This window comes from Fukomys damarensis, unplaced genomic scaffold (assembly GCF_012274545.1).
Source record: "Fukomys damarensis isolate Sample0158 unplaced genomic scaffold, DMR_v1.0_HiC HiC_scaffold_28, whole genome shotgun sequence".
In the NCBI taxonomy this organism is placed as follows: Eukaryota; Metazoa; Chordata; class Mammalia; order Rodentia; family Bathyergidae; genus Fukomys; species Fukomys damarensis.
This window is the reverse complement of record NW_022900940.1, coordinates 36,929,340-36,946,852: the sequence shown is the minus strand read 5'-3', so window position 1 is coordinate 36,946,852 and position 17,513 is coordinate 36,929,340. Positions and strand designations below refer to the sequence as shown.

At 36.3% G+C, this 17,513-nt stretch overlaps 1 protein-coding gene across 24 annotated transcripts in view; it reads left to right on the top strand.

Annotated features, from left to right (window-relative positions):
- Positions 1–17,513, top strand: part of Slmap (sarcolemma associated protein) — a 140,755-nt gene that overhangs the window by 98,237 nt on the left and 25,005 nt on the right. For all 24 annotated transcript variants that reach the window (XM_010612753.2, XM_010612751.2, XM_033756942.1 and 21 more), the window contains 3 exons: positions 2,194–2,253; positions 8,255–8,335; positions 8,596–8,655. In XM_010612753.2, coding sequence (XP_010611055.1) covers positions 2,194–2,253; positions 8,255–8,335; positions 8,596–8,655 — 201 coding nt within the window. The remainder of the gene's footprint in view (positions 1–2,193; positions 2,254–8,254; positions 8,336–8,595; positions 8,656–17,513) is intronic.

Sequence of the window (17,513 nt, the reverse complement as noted above, 5' to 3'; positions counted from 1 at the left end):
GCGCACAGCTATAATCCCAGCACTCTGGAGGCTGAGGCAAGCGGATCGCTGAGAGTTCAAGGCCAGCATGAGCTATACACACAGTTCGAGGCCAACCTGAATTACATAGTGAGATTCTGTCTCAAAAAAAAAAGAGAGAGAGAAAAAAAATAATTCTGAGGGCACATTGTTCTCTAATCTTGTATCTGACCAAACTAATAACCAAATAAATACAAGAGTAGAATACTAATATTTTCAGAGAAACAAAGTCACAAAACATTTATGCTCTGTCGCTTCCTTTCTGGACATTATCAGAGGATATATTACAGTAAGACAAGGGAATAAAATAGGAAGAGGAAGATTAAGAATGAAAGGACAGGGCATTGTGCACAGAATACAGCCCAGACTAAAGCAGTTAATTATCCTAACTAAAGCTAGGTTAATTACCCTATTATGTTTGACAGTGTCATGAGTTTTATGGTTAAGAACTTGTATTGTGTTTGAGATAGATATATCAAAATAAAACTGAACATGATGCTGTAAATTCCAAAAATACTAAATATTATGCACAAAAGGAAATAGATATATGATATGATTCATATGTAAAACTAAATTAGTCCATAAAAACACTTATTTTTAAATTGGCAAAATATAGCTTATTAGGATGATAGTAGAATATGAGGGCTTAATAATGTATAAGATTGTCAGTAGGGAGCTGGGGATTTAGCCAGTGGTTCCATCACATGTCTCAGAAGTGCAAGATCCCGAGTTTGATCCCCAATACAAAAAAAAAAAAAAAAAAAAGATTGTCAATAGGTCTAAAATGGAAAAGTTAAACTAATGTGCTATTTAAAAATACAAATGTGCCGGGTGTTGTAGCACATGCCTGTAATCCCAGCACTCGGGAGGCTGAGGCAGGAGGATTGCTGTGAGTTCGAGACCAGCCTGGGCTACATAGTGAGTTCCATGTCAGTCTCAACAACATAGTGAGACCCTGTCTCAAAAAACCAAAAAAAAAAAACAAATGTAAATAACAGAAAAAATGGCTAAAAGTTAGAAGCTGTTGCCTAGAGGAAGTGAGTTTCAGGAATGGAATGAAATAAGAGGACAGGTACAGGCCGGGGATTTAGCTCATTGGTTCTACCACCTGCCTCACAAGCACAAGGTCCCAAGTTCAATCTCTAGTACCAAAAAAAAAAAAAAAAGACAGGACAGGTAGGACAACTTACATTTTACATCTTGCAAAGCTAATGCCTTTTAAAACTATCTAAATCTGGGGCTGGGGATTTAGCTCAGTGGTGCTGTTGCCTGCCTCTCAAGAGGAAGATCCTGAGTTTGATCCCTGGTACCAAAAAAAAAATTATCTAAATTTATTCCTTTGACCTTTGTGTTTAAGAAGACAAGGATAGGCAGTCTGTGAGACATGAAAATTATGAAAAGGACAGTGGGCTTTGGCAAATAAATAGTTGTAATGTTCTTCAAATGTTCAATAAGTGAGTGATAGACATTGACCAAATTGAGCTGCTGAAAGAATAAAACAGTGGAAGTTATTTTACATATGGCAAAGGAGTCAGTTGAAAGAGACCAGCTGGCATACAGGATTAAAGAAGAGAATATTAAAATTAGACACATTATCTCCTTGGTGAAATGTAGAATGTGAAAATATGACTTAAGATAAATTATAAAGAAGGTATACATTTACAGAGAATATCCATAAAATAACATTTTTAATTTTTAACTAATTTAGCTCCTCTAAAATTAATCATTATCCTGACATATGTTCTATAGACATCACTACTGCATTAAATCAGCAGGGCAAAGTAAACTATCTGTACAACATAATTTTTATTTCTAGTCTAAATAAAGCACCTTGTCAGAATCCCTTTATTTCTACTTAATATCTTTGACTTTAAAAGGGTTATATTGTTTCTTTCAGTTCTTTACAAAAAGTTGTAGACTTTTTAAATAAAGTGAAATCTAATGAAAATAAAAGGCAAATTGTCTGCCTAAGTCCAATTTTCTGCAATGACCTGATTACTCTATCATAGTTTGAGTTCTCTTAGTTCCCCTTCCAAGTTGAAGTTTTTGTTCAAGCTTGGTCAGAGGAGTAATGTTATCGTCTTTAAATTTGGTCATGGAATGTGTTACACAGCCCCGCTCTGGGAAATGCGGCTCTGTTTGGGCTTGGATAGTAACATTTATTTTCTTTGGCAGAGAAGCTGATCGTGGAGGGGCATCTAACCAAAGTGGTAGAAGAAACAAAGCTTTCAAAAGGTTTGTTTTCTGGTATTTGTGTGATTTTTGACAGCTCTTTTGGATAATGAAGGTTAGTGTAAATTTTCAAGGTCATAATATTTTAACTATCAATTTATTTCTTATATTTAATGGCACTCTAAGTACAATATCAGATAATATAAAATTGTTGGATTTCTGTTTTAAAAGTATCATTTAAAGTGAGCATATATGTGTGGTTTTTTAAAAATTAATACTTGTTACAGGTTTCTTTAGGAATTAATTTTTTGTGATCCTTCTGTATCATTTCAAATGTTATTTTCAGCTTTGATCTTTAATCAAATGCAATGTAAAATCTTTTATGGTAGAGGAAAAATGCTTGCGGTTTTGTATTTGAGGTTATGGTAGCTTTAAAATTCCTTAACTTAATATTTCCTTAATTTTTGACTTCTCCGTTTGATTTCAACAAAAGTGATGTTTTGTTATTGTAGAACCGTATATTTTATAATGAATAGATCAATAATTGTCCAAAGTAATTTATTTTGTTCATTTCTTCAGATACAGTTATCAGACTTAGAAAACTAACTTTTAAAGCATCAGATTATAGGGTCACTTTTATGTATAGGGAAATTAGGCAAATAAGTCTAATGGGGTATGCTCACTGCAATAACAGAACTTTCATCAGATTTTGCCGGAGTAAAAGTTAAAACTAAATTCACAGTCCTTTTTATCATAAAAACAATAAATGTTGTTTGGAATGCTAATTTTAGTACTTTGTATTTTGTTAACTGGATTCATTTGACTTTTTAAAATATTTAAAATGATGTTATTTCAGATGCCTGGTGGCTTCAGTGTGCATGGTAGATGCCATATTTGGAGAAAGAATGCATAGAGTATGCATCACTAATATTGTTCTGGCAAACAGGCATTGAGTTTCAGAACAGTGAACTATTTTTAGTACATATGACAATTTATTTCATCTTATTAAAGTGAGATGAGAACAGACTTTAAAATAGCTTTTACTTGACCACCTAAACATCTATTCAGATTAGTTGGTTGACTATCCAGCACCTTGATGTGGAAATAAAGCCTTGAGGGGATGAACCAGTGTGTCTTTGAAATATCTGCTACTCTTCTATTCATTGCACTTTAAATTAGAATATATTAGCTTGAAAATAGGTAGTATCGTTATTGAAAAAGATTTATGCAGTATTACTGAGTTTCTTCTTAAACCTGGCTATAAAATACCTGTATTGAAAGTTTTCAGGAACATGATTTTGCGGGGGCGGGTTTGGGGATTGAACTCAGGACCTTGTGCTTGCAAGGCAGGTACAGTGCCACTGAGCTAAATCTCCAGCCCCTGAAACATGATTTTTGATCCAGCAATTTCACCTCTGAGATTAAGGAATAAATTGGAAGAATATGCAAGGAGAAATGTTTGTTTGAATATTTTAAAAGAGGAAAGTGTAAGTGTTCTGTTAGAAATGCATTTATTAATTAAATTATGGCAAATAAGTAAACAGAATTCATCCTTTAGTGATAATAATATAAATATAAATTTTGTATGCAGCATTTCTCTATTGGTAGTCAATATTTTATTAGCATTTCTTGCAGTGCTATAGTCCTTATAGCAAACTAGATAGCAAAAATAGTACATTTAAATGTTTTCAATCAAACTTTTTAATTAAATTTTTTTAATGTTTGAGATAGTCTTATGTGTTATCCAGGCATGCCTCTGACTTGAGAGCCTGCTGTATCCTAGGATTACAGGCATATAATCCTGCTTATTTTCTTTGAAATTTGGTTAAATTGTCTCCTTTTTATTTTGGGGTTTTTTTGTTTTGTTTTTTGTTTTTTGAGGCAGGGTCTTACTATGTAGTTTAGACTGACTGTCCTTGAACTCACTATGTAGCCTAGACTGGCCTCGAACTCACAGCAGTCCTCCTGCCTCAACCTCTGGGTGCTGGGATTACAGGCATACGCCACCACACCCGGCTTAAATTGTCTTCTTTTAACACAAAATTCTTGGCCAGGCATGGTGGCACACACCTGCAGTCCCAGCACTTGGGAGGCTGAGGCATGAGGATTGCCAACATTTAAGGTAAGCCTGATCTACACAGCGAGAACCTGTCTCAAAAACAACCACAAAAAAATTCTTTCATTGGTGATTTTCTCTTTTGCATTGAAAATATAAATTGTGCCAGGTGTGGCGCATGCCTGTAATCCCAGCACTCGGGAGGCTGAGGCAGGAGGATTGCTGTGAGTTTGAGACCAGCCTGGGCTACATAGTGAGTTCTAGGTCAGTCTCAAACAAGCAAACAAACGTATGTGTGTGTTGTTAGAAATTGACAGTCAACCAGCTATTATTAGTCTTAGTGTTGCCACATTTCCCCTGATGCAACATGTTATAAGTTATATATGCTTTTTTTTTAAGGCCTATATCAACTTACTGTCACATATTGATAGTAGCTTTGGAAGTACCACTAACTCTTATGTTCAGGCTTTAGCTCTTTTGCCTCATTTGTAAAATGAGATTTAATATACAGGATTATTGTGGGACTTTAAAAAGATGCTGCTTATAAAGCAAGAAGCACCATTCTCATGTCCAACAAATGTTCACCCTCCCCCTTGATCTTTATCTTGGCATTCTTTCTAAATAATGGTTTCAGTGTATAGGAAATGAAATATGGCCAGTATATATTGCTTTGACCATCCATAATTAGGTCTGTATCAACAGTGAAGTAGTCACTTTGTTTCAGGCTTCCCCTCTTGGAAGCAGTATTGGTATTGACATTAATAGCTGTTCTTCCATTTTCTTTTTTCTGTGTGCTGTTGGTGTGTGTCTTACTGATTAAGTATGGAACTGAAGGGGCTGGGGATTTAGCTCAGCGGTTCGGTGGCCTGCCTTGCAAGCGCAAGTACCTGAGTTCAAAACAGTGAAGTAGTCACTTTGTTTCAGGCTTCCCCTCTTGGAAGCAGTATTGGTATTGACATTAATAGCTGTTCTTCCATTTTCTTTTTTCTGTGTGCTGTTGGTGTGTGTCTTACTGATTAAGTATGGAACTGAAGGGGCTGGGGATTTAGCTCAGCGGTTCGGTGGCCTGCCTTGCAAGCGCAAGTACCTGAGTTCAAAGTTCAAATGGATTAATGTTTGAACATGAGTAGACAATCTACCATCTGTTGTTTCCTGTCTTTCATGAATAGATTTGGTTGTATACAACTATCTGGCCACAACAGTAATGAACTATGACTTGATTTGCTAAAAGCTTGCTTTTTATTCAAAGTAAATACATTCCACCTGTCATGTAAAGGTAAAAGATCCCAGTAATGAATGTAACTATACTATATACCTAGAATGTACCAATAAACTCAATAAAAAAACAAAGTAAATACATTCCTTCATTCAGCTTTATTTCTTTTTTGTTTAGCACTGTTCTATTCACTGGGAGTATAGCAGTTAGTGAAACAGACAAAAAAACCCTGCTTTCATGGAGTTTACATTTTAGTAAGATCTTGATGTAATATTTAGTGTCCCACCTTTAAGGCAGTCCACAGTGGTTTCCATATATAGAGATTAGGTATATTAGCCAGTTCTATTTGAGAGTGTAACTTTGTGATCAAAACTATAACATTCAGAAACGTCTGATTATAGCACAGTATGAATGCACCAGAGGTCACAGATTAGATTCCCATGGGTCTTTGTGGTCGGTGACTTCACTTCTAATCTAAGCTCCCTGTTGCTCAGCAGCTAACTTTTGACTACAAATGGCAGTGAGAGAAGAAGCAAAAGATTTCTTGCAATTCATCACCCATTTTGCACATTAAGTCACAGATTCTAGATGTATGAATAGCTGTAACAAGTTTCATTTTAATATTGTCTTAAATATTTTGACAATAATAATGCTTTGGATGTATTTCTGATTTCTTTCAAGCTAAAAAATATGTCTTCTTTTTCCTGTTCTCTTCTCTTCTCTTTTCTTACTGGGGTTTGATTGAACCCAGAGCCTTGTACATGATAGCCAAGCCCTTTAACCCTGATCTATATCTCCACCCCATTTTGTTTTTTATTTTGGGACAAAGTCTCCTTGAATTGCCCAGCCTAGGCTCAAAATTATGTTCATCTTGTCTCACCCTCCCCAGTAGCTAAGATTACAGGCATACTTCACCATGTTTGGTGGAAAATATCTCTTAATTTAGTTGATTATAAAATAACATGTATTTACTACAGAATTTTCAAACAATGTATGATTGTGTTAAGCTAATGAATGTCTACCATTAAGTCCCTCCAGAAATAACTATTGATATCTTTATAGATCCCTCTGGACCTTAAAAATGATATAATCAATTAAAAATTCATAGTTAAATATATGCAGTGGTACCTCGGTTCACAAGCTTAATTTGTTCTACGATTTTGGAAAAGATGGGCATGTTTGTGTTTGTGTGGGAAAAATGGCCACAGTTGTGTGTGCTGCCCAATGCAGACTTTTCCAACAAAAACAAAATTTTGCCAGACATTTCTGTTTGTGAACCAAATTGCAAATGAAAGCATTTGTGAACAGAGGCACCACTATTTTTAAATCTATATGGGGTTATACATACTGGTCTTTCACTTAATTTTTACTTAATAATAGTAAGTATATCTTAAATATTTTCCATTTCATAATACCCACATTTCATTTCCCTGTAATGAGCAATACTACAGGCTGGGGATTTAGCTCAATAGTTTTGCCACCTGCCTCATAAGGGTAAGGACCCAAGTTCGATTCCCCAGTACCAAAACAAACAAACAATACTACAGTGAGCACCTTTACACATACCAGGTATGGTCTGTTACTTCCTTCAAAAAAGCACAAAAAGTGGGTTTGCTCATTTTAAATTTTTATACATATTACCACAAACAATACAGTAGGAAATAAGATGCATATGTACACACAGAGAATGACATAAAATAGAATGTGATTAATCACAGAAACACACAGAAAAGATATAATAAAAAGGAGCAGAATACTGGGGAAATGGAGACTTCTGTAGAGATAAAGAACCTTAAGCTACAACTTACAGTAGGCCAAGAAGAGAGAATGGCTTTTGAGGTTAGAGAACTGTAGACTCAAGCAAAGAATTGCAGGCCATAATGAGCTGATGTGCCGTAGCCCTAAAACGAAGCTCATGCAACTGAATCAGAGCTCCAATGGGAATTAACACAAGGACTAGATGACTGAATTCTGCCATGAAAAGTGTCGGTGAGGCCTTGTGGAAAATCAGGAGATGGCGTAGGATTTTGGTCAGAGAAATGTCCTTCTCTGTAAATGCACTCGTAAAGAATGCCATAGTTTACACAGATAAGCCATTACAAATAAAGATCTCTATCACCGAATTGCTTTAATAAATTGTTGGCCTGTAATTAGAATTTTTGAGAGAGCAATTAGTTGAAATTAGGCCTAAAACGTCTTCACTGAATCTGGCAAAATATCTTGCAAATAATTCAAAATATTTAACAAGATTTTTCTCAGTGCAATTCAGGTATGTTTGATTAGGCTATTCCTTTTCTTATTTTAAATGGTACATTTATAACAAATAATTATGATTTTTTAAAAAAGTTTTATTATAAGAGTATAACTATTACTAAGGCAACCATCTAGCTAGAGTTTTTATCTAAGGTAGTCTTTTTTCCTTTCATCCTCTTCATACAATGTCCCCATTGTCCTGAGAATTTTGCTATTTTTGTTGCAGTTCTCTGAATACTTCAGCAATGCTCCCTTTATTTTTGTTTCCAGTTGGCAAATGGACAGCCTTGAACAAAAGCCCCAGCCCACTGCATAGCAGTCATAATCCACATTATCATTTAATATGAGCTACATGTAATAACCAACATTCCACTTTGGACTGGGATAGTGACAAAATAAGAGATTCAGTGATCATCTCGGTTAATTTTAAAAGTACTTTGAATAGCGTTAGATTTTGAGCATTCATAGCCTGAAGCAGTTTTCTTGATATATGGTATTTAGTTAAAAAGAGATTTTTACTTTGTTGTTGTTGTTGGTAGAAAACCAAGCAAGAGCAAAGGAATCTGACTTATCAGATACTCTGAGTCCAAGCAAGGAAAAAAGCAGTGACGACACTACAGGTGAGTTTTAACCTCATACCTTCAAATCTGCAGATATTATTGGCAGTTTAGGAAGTAGATTAATGTGAATGGAAACTTTAGTGTTTATGTTTAGAGTAAGCACAGTGCTTTCATTTATCAAATCCCTTGAATCTTGAATGTTTCGTTAAAGCTACTTTCAACTATCCAGTAGCTGTGTAAATTCTAGTTACTTATTTTGTTAATAACAGATTGCTGATAGATCTAAGTACTGTCTAATTATTTCCCCTCAACCTTGGCAGACGCCCAGATGGACGAGCAAGACCTAAATGAACCTCTTGCTAAAGTATCCCTATTAAAAGGTACGGTAACATGTTTTTATGACTTTTTAAACCAAGTCATCAGATTTATACTTTAACACAAAATTTGTTCCATGTATTGTGCGAATTGTAAAATATAGTTAAGAGAAAGTGCAAGAAATAAAATTTTAAATGTTAGTGTTGGCGCTCAGTGCTTCAAAAATATTTAAATTCTAGAATAACTTGGATCCATCAGGACCATAGAGTGGGGCTAGTCTGATCCCTTTCATCAGAGTGCACCCCTCCAGCTGCTCAAGCTGGAGTCCTTTGTTCTTTTTCTTACTCTCCTTGGTGGAAGACTGGCCTGACCTTTGTTAGCTCCTGAAACTAGTCTTACCATTTTCTAATACTTTCCTTTTTTTTGTAATACTTTCTAATCAAAGCTTTTTTCTGTTCAAAAGCAAGATTCTGAAGAGCAAAGCATTATAGACTATGAAGCTGGTTTTTTAACCTTGTGTCTCTGAAGGGTACTTTTAACATAATTAGAATAAGATGAAAATCCAACTTTGTAGGATCATCAGTTTGCTATTGTCATATGATGGCAGTTGTAAATTTCTTAATTTTCTGATTCTCCTCATCCTCCAAAAAATATTGCAGTTTTTAGGGCATTCATAAAGAAATTTTGGGCTGAAAAATTTTAGTTGTGGCAAAAATAAGCAGTATATATAATGCGCTTATTTGTCTTAACTTCTAAAACAGAACTATATTTATTTCTTGATATTTATTTAGAATGAAGTAGGTAGAAAATCAATCAGTATTTATGAAAGTGCCTTGGGGAAGCTTATTGATAAACATGGGCTTATCTGAGTTTATTTTACATTGCCTGTGATACACAAGAAAAGTTCACATATGAGTTCAGACCAGTGGATTAAACACATTGGTGGAGTAGAGCAACACCGGTAGGAGCCTGTGGAAGTTTCTTTTTGTAGCTATGCCTTTTGTTCTGGCTTGGTTATTGAGGAATATCATGTTCCAGACTCTGAGCTTTGAGGGAAGGAGGTCTCAGTTGTATCTCACTTGACCTTGCTGCTCACCGAGTTATAGAGTGATGGTGATATGGAGAGATTGTCAAGATTTCTTTTTGTCTTTCATTCCTTCTTTCTTTCCTTACTTCCTTATTTATTTCATTTTTTGAGACAGGGTCTCGTTCTATATCCTCGGCTGGCCCTGAATTCATGGTGATCCTCCTCCCTCAGCCTCCCAAGTACTGGAATAACAGGCATACACCACCAGACCCGGCAGTTTTCTCGATATTCTTTAGTCTGGACATTTTGGCTCTTTTCTCCATAGGTACTGAAAAGTGCATGGCTCTTTGAGCCACTTTTGATTAACTCCACAGTTGGGAGTACTTGAAGATTGTTGGCCTAAGCAACCAGTTGCCAATTTGTCTTTGTTTTATGTTGTTGTTTGGAGACAGGGTCTCATTGTGTAGTTCAGGCTGGCCTTCAACTCACTATGTAGCCCAGGCTGGCCTTGAACTCATGGCAAACTCCAGAGTGCTGAGATTACAGGTGTGCACCACTACATCTGACCTGCCAATTTGTCTTTAGGTATGATCATAGTGTTCAGCACTCTCACTAATCCAGATTCTTCTTCAAGGACTTTTGGTTTTAATAATGCATGCCTTTTTTTCTAGTGTCATGATAAAAAAATGTAAGTTAGGGCCGGAGATTTGGCTCAGTGGTTCCCTTGCAAGCACAAGGGCCTGAGTTCGATCCCCAGTACAAAAAAAAAAAGTAAGTTAATATTTGTACAGTCTAGAAATCTCATCTTCTCAGAAAAACCATACCATTATTGTATAAAATATTGTTTCTGGGCTAGGCGTGGTGGTACACGCCTGTAATCCCAGAGCTCAGGAGGCTGAGGCAGGAGGATCGCTGTGAGTTCGAGACCAGCCTGGGCTACATAAGTGAGTTCCAGATCAGTCTCAACTACATAGTGAAACCCTGTCTCACCCCTGCCCAATTTGTTTCTGGTGTTTTGTTTTGGGAATTTTGGGTTGTGGCTTTTTTTTTCTCTTTGGTTTTTTTTTTTTTTTTAATTGAGTTTATTGGTACATTTAGGGATACAGTACAGTTACATTCATTGTTGGGATCATGTACCTTTACATGGCAAGTCTTGATTCTCATTTTTTTCCCCTTACCTCTGATTGGTTTGGTTTTTGAAACAAGATATCAGCACAGAGTTCAGACTGGCCCTGCACTTGCAGCAGTCCTCCTTCCTCAGCCCTTCTCCCTCAGTCCTCCCAAGTGCTTTTATTGTAGATATACACCACCACGCACAGCTAAAATATTGTTTCTGAAGCTGGGAAAAAAAAAAATCAATGCATGGGCCTTTGTGGGAACATGGCAAACAAAAAAGGAGGGAAATAAGTAGTGAACACTCCCTAATACCTACCAAGTAGTAGTTTTTAACGGTCTTTTGTACTACAGAAGACTTCCGGAAATCTTTTTTAGCTGCCACAGTCAAACTATTCTTATGTAGCATTTATAATTGCATTGTGTTCGACTATTATTTCTGCTTTTGTAGTTTTTATTCTTTTCAGTCTATTTTAGATATGATTTAAATTTCATTGCTTACCACAATGCCAGGTATTTATTAAAATTTAAAAAATAATTCAGATATTTAGAGTCAGGGATTTAGCTCAGTAACACCATGCCTGCCTCATAAGAGCGAGGTCCTGAGTTTGATCCCTCCAAAAATTTTTCAGATATTTGCTAGACGTAGTGACACACACCTGTAGTCTCAGAGGCTGAGGCAGGGGTATCACTTGAGCCCAGGAATTCAGGACAAGCCTGAATAACTAGCAACACCCTGTCTCTAAAAAACAAATAAATAAAAATTTCAAATATTTGATGAACTAATTAATAATAGGCCGCTTATATTGAAGTTATAAAACCACAAGAACTTCAGGAGAGTAGCACTATAGCCACAGACCTAAGTCAAAGAACTCTAGGTTCAGCCGCAGCTTGGACATTTACTTGTAACCTCTATGCTTCAGGGTTTTTCCTCATATATTAGATTGAAGAAAACTGACTTCATAGGGTTACTGTGAGCATGGTTTCCCACACTCTTACTGATCAATGCTCTCCTTACATGGAGGATTAAATGATATATAGTATGCGTGACCACTTATCATGGAATGGGAACATGTAAACCACCATAATGAAGATGTGGTGATGGTGGTGGTGACTGATAAAAGTAGATCTGTCTCTGGAAGGATTTTGAGTAACTCTTCATTAATTGAATAAAATCATGGAGTTTTAAAATATATCCTACTGTACTTTCAAGGTAAAGCAGTTATTGGTTATGAATCTCTCCAATAAATAATACATTTGTTACTTATCCAGATGTCAAGAAACTTATAAAAAAAAAATCTTTGTGTATCACAGGAAGGCACAGTATCTGTAAAAATAACTACAACATGTGGGCATGGTAGAACACCCTGTAATCCCATCACTTGGGAGGTTGAGGCAGGAGGATCACCTCAAGTTTGAGGCCAGCCTGGACTATATAGCAAGACCCTGTCTCCAAAAATAAATAAATAAATAAATAACCACAATATAGCTTGGAGAAGTCACTCAAGGGATGAAAGAGGAAGAGGTGGAAGAGAAAGAGATTGGGAAATATCAGGCATATATGGAAGGGGAGTGGGTATACAAATACTGCTAGTAATTGCTAAATTAAGGTAACAGAATCCTCTAAACTCTCTGTACATTTTTTTTTCTTTCTGTACATTTCTATACGATTGTCAGCTTTTGTTAATGAAGTAGTTTTTTGTTTGTTTGTTTTGTTGTAGGGATTGAGCTATATCCCTAGCCCTTCTTTAATGTTTTATTTTGAGAGAGGGTGATGCTGAATTGCCTAGGCTGGGCTTGAATTGACATCTTCCTGCCTCAGCCTCCCAGAGTACTGGGATTACAGGTGTGCATGACTTGAAACAGTATCTTTACACCTTTTGAAAGATTTTGCAGTTTGGTTTTAACAACAGACTGTTAAATCAGTCAGTGATTGAATATTTAAAAAAAAAATTACCTTGTTAGATGTAGGAACTTTTTAGAAGAGTTTCTGAGAAATAATCATTGTGATGCTAAATGATAATTAGTGTTTTTCTATTGCAAATGGCTTATAGATTCTCTAAAATGATTTATTCACTGGTGTATTTATTAGAAATATTTAGGTTATTCTTGATTATGCTTTGTAATCTAAGTATAATTAGCATAAAAAAAAATTACCTTGTTAGATGTAGGAACTTTTTAGAAGAGTTTCTGAGAAATAATCATTGTGATGCTAAATGATAATTAGTGTTTTTCTATTGCAAATGGCTTATAGATTCTCTAAAATGATTTATTCACTGGTGTATTTATTAGAAATATTTAGGTTATTCTTGATTATGCTTTGTAATCTAAGTATAATTAGCATATATATAGGGTGTTAACTTTACTTTTTTTTGTAAATTATACCACAATACGGCTACTTTACTTTTTAAAAATAAATAACCTATAACCTATGCTATTCTTAAGAAAATAATGTAGAAAGTATGAAATGTTCCATGATTCTACCAGTATTCTGGTATTAACTTTAGAAAGGATTATATTTCAGTGAAAAGGCCCTGGGTTCAATCCCCAGTACCACCAAAAAAAAAAAATTTTTTTTTAAGTAGGACATTTGTAAAATGGCCTGATTTTCTGAGCCATTATTTTCAAATTTATTCTTTACCTTTTCAAAAGCCAATCTTATATTGAGAATTATCATGTACTATTCATGTTAGTTATCTAGAATTAGAAGAATATAGATTAGTCACATGAGATATAAATAAACTGATAGCACTAGTATCTTTTTCTTGACATATTAATCATTTCAATTATGACTTCTGAAAGAGAAATGAAAGTAAATCAAACCAAGGCAGGTGTAGTAGTGCATGACTATAATCTCCAGCGCTCAGGAGGCTGAGGCAGGAGGACCACTGCAAGCTCAAGGCCAGCCTGGGCTACATAGTGGGTTCAAGAGCAGCCTGAACTACACAGTGAGACCCTATCTCAAAAAACAAAAACGGACCAGGGATTTAAAAAAAAAGCTGGGAATGTAGTTCAGTGGCACAGTGCCTGCCTGCCAAGCATAAGGCTCTGAGTTCAATTCCTGGTACCAAACAAACAAATAGATCAAACCATATAGGTTTCTATATGCTTGAAGTCATCTCCAGAGAAGTTTTTAAATAAATTAAATAAATGTAATTCAGTGCAGATAGTGTCTAAAGCAAGTTTGCTCTATAGTAACAACATTTTTTTCATTAAGTTTATCGGTACATTTTAGGTATACAGTAAAGTTACATTCATCATTGGGATCTTGTACCTTTACATGAAGTATCTTGGTTCTTGTTTTTTCCCCATTCCCCTGCCCTCCCTTCACCCCCTCCACCCTTCTCTGTTTACAAAGACTTTGTTTCCATTTTTTTCCTTTTCTCATATTCTTTTCCCTTCTTTCCTTTCCCCTACCCCTCCCACTTCCCCTATTCCTTTAGACCTTTTCTTCCTATTTCACATTATCAATTATATATTTTTATTCTTATTTACACTTCTAGTTATTTGTACCAGAGAAACTTCGGTATTTATGCATGTGTGGCCTATTATTTCTCTTAAGAGTATGGCCTAGGGCCAAGGATTTAGCTCAGTGGTGCTGCCTGCATTGCAAGCACAAAGTCCTAAATTCAAACCCTGGTACCAAAAAAAAAAGAAAACATTATATATATTATATGGGCCTGGGATTTAGCTCAGTGGTTCTGCCACCTGCCTCATAAGCGTAAGGTCCCGAGTTCAATCCCCGGTACCCACCCCACAAAAAAGTATGGCCTCAGTGTGCATCCATTTCGCTATAAATGTCTCTAGTTTCTTGTTTTTTATGTCTGAGTAGTACTCCATTTTATTAAAACACAAAACAAAACGAAGCACATCTTTATCCAGTCTTCAGTTGATGGGCAGTTGGGCTGTTTCCAAATTATAGCTATTACAAACTGCTGCTATAAACATGGGTGCACATATATCACTGTGGTATTTTTTTAATTTTGGGGGAAGATATTAGCAGAGAAATAGCTGGGTCAAATGGGACCTCTAATTCTAGTTTTTTGAGGTATCTCCATATTGATTTCCATAGTGGTTGCACCAGTCTGCACACCCACCAACAACGAAGAAGGGTTCCTTCCTCCCCCAAAACCCTGCCAACTTTTGTTATTGATTGATTTCTTCATAGCAGCCATTCTTTCTGGGGTGAGGTAGAATCGCAGTATTGTTTCCGCTGCCTGCCTTGCAAGCGCAAGGTCCTGAGTTCGATCCCTGGTACCAAAAAAATAGAATCTCAGTGTTGCTTTCATCTGCATCTCTCAAAGGACCAGTGATATTGAACAGTTTTTCATATGTTTATGTCCTGCTTTTACTTCTTTGTCTGAGAAATGTCTGTTCATTTCAGATGCCGTTTTTGAATTGGGTCTTTATATTTGGGGAGTCTGATTTTTTAAGTTCTTTATATGTTCTAGATAATAGACCTTTGTCTGAAGAACAGCTGGTAAAATATTTTTCCTACATTGTATGTTGTCTCTTAGCTCTGTTGGTAGTTTCTCTTGCGTGCAGAAGCTTTTTAATAAGATAAGATCCCAGTTGATTCTCTGTGCTATTGAGAATTTGTTCATAAAGCCGTTTCCAGGGCTGGGGATTTAGCTCAGTGGTTCCAGCACCTGCCTCGCAAATGCAAGGACCCGAGTTCCATCCCCAGTACCAAAAAAAAAAAAAAAAAAAAAAGGGCTGGGTATTTGGCTCAGTGGTTCCGAAGCCTTCCTTGCAAGCTTAAGGTCCCGAACCAGAAAAACAAACAAACAAACAAAAAACATTGAAAGCCTTTTCCTATGCCAGTGTCTTTGAAAGTTCTACCTAACATATCTTCCAGCAAGTTTAGTGTTTCTGTTTTAATATTTAGATCTTTAATCCATTTCGATTTTAGTTTAGTGCATGATGAAAGATAGGTATCTGCTTTTAATCTTTGGCAGGTTAAAATCCAGTTTTTCAAACATTATTTATTAAAGAGGCTATCTTTCCTCCATTGAGGATGGTTGGCTCCTTTGTCAAAGATGAGGTAGCTACATCTGGAGTTGTTTTTGCATCTTTTAATCTATTCCACTGATCCTTGGGTCTGTTTCTTTGCCAGTACCATGCTGTTTTTATCATGGTGGCTTTGTAATATAGTTTCAAGTTTGGGATTGTGATACCCCCTGTCGTGTCTTTGTTGCCTAGAGTGGCTTTTGCTATTCTAAGTCTCTTCTTGTTCCAAATGAATTTTTGGATTGTTTTCTCTAGTTCTGTGAGATTTCAAAAGTTTGCTCTATTTAGGGAACTGTGTTAGGGACTCTAGTGGTTTTAAAATCTGATAAAACTGTCACTGGAATTTGAGGAGTTTTTAGTCAGATTGGTGACAAAAGATACAGTGTAAATTTTTCAGGCTTTGTATTTTCCTGACACTTCACCATCCTCGTAAACCCTGCTTGGGCAACCAGGTGCAGCCCTGTGACTAGTCCCAGCCTCCGTCTTCACACTGCTCTCACTGTCTGGGAGCTAGTGATGTTCCGTGAAATCCTGTCCTCCCTTTCGCACGTGCACTCCCTTCTTATCACCAGAAAAGACAGCTGCCTATGGGTCCTCACTGTCAGTTACCTACCTGCTTGGGTGAGCCCACTGCGAGGAGCTTTTCCCATGTGACCTCCTGCATGTCATGCCATACCTCCCTCTCGAGGATCGGTGAGTGTGATAAACCTTACGTTTACTGGCCTCTCCAAGTGCAATGTCTGTGGATGTGTTAGAGTGGTTCTTAAAGACCCCCCGCACACACACAAAACTTAACTCCTCCTACTTATGACTGAGAGGTATAGATAGTAAGCTGATTCCTGGTAGTTCCCATCAGGAGTCAAAGGAAGGCTTTTTGGTTGTTTGGGAGAGTGGAGAAGAAAAGCAGTTTGAACTTCATGGAAGAGAAACAATTTAGAGTTGACCCTGAAAGTGTGCTGTACCATATATGGCATATTCAGTGACAATAAAACTGAACCTGCTGGGCATTAGTGATAAATGCCTGTAATCCCAGCTACTTGGGAAGCTAAGGCAAAAAGATCAGAAGTTCGAGGCCAGCTGAGCAACATAGTAAGAGACTGTCTCAAAACTGAATCTGATCAAGATTAAAGATTTAAGTGCCAAATTGCAGGACATACAAGAATCAGGTACATATTCTAAATGATGATTTTCTGGCTACAACCAGAAAATCCAGAATGTGGAAAATGCTATAGGACACATGACCCATTTTCTTCAGGAAAAATTGTAAGAGGAAATAAAGGGAAAAGGATAGGGAACCATAATATATTAAAAGAGATTTAAGAGATGTGTCAACTAAATGTAATGTGTGAACCTTCTTTGAATATGCAAACAGTGTAACTGTAAAAGAAATTTGGGATTGGGAACTTTTCAATATTGACTGTGTACTATTTTCGGGAGGGGGATTTTGTTTTGGTGTTTTGTTTTGTTTTGTTTTGTTTTGCTGAGGAAGGGTCTTGCTGTGTAGTTCAGGCAGCCTTGAATTCAGTCCTCCTTCCTCAGGCGCCCAAGTACTGGGACTGAAGGTGTGTACCACCAGGCTTGGCAACATACTCTATATTAAGAAATTTCTTGACGTACTGGAGATTAGGGCTTCATGCATGCTAGACAAGCTATCTACTACTGACCTATACCCCTAGCTCTGAGCATTTCTTAATATAATAGTATTGTAGCTATTTATTTATTTTATAGTCATTATCTTTTACAGTCTACACATATATATATATAATTTATATT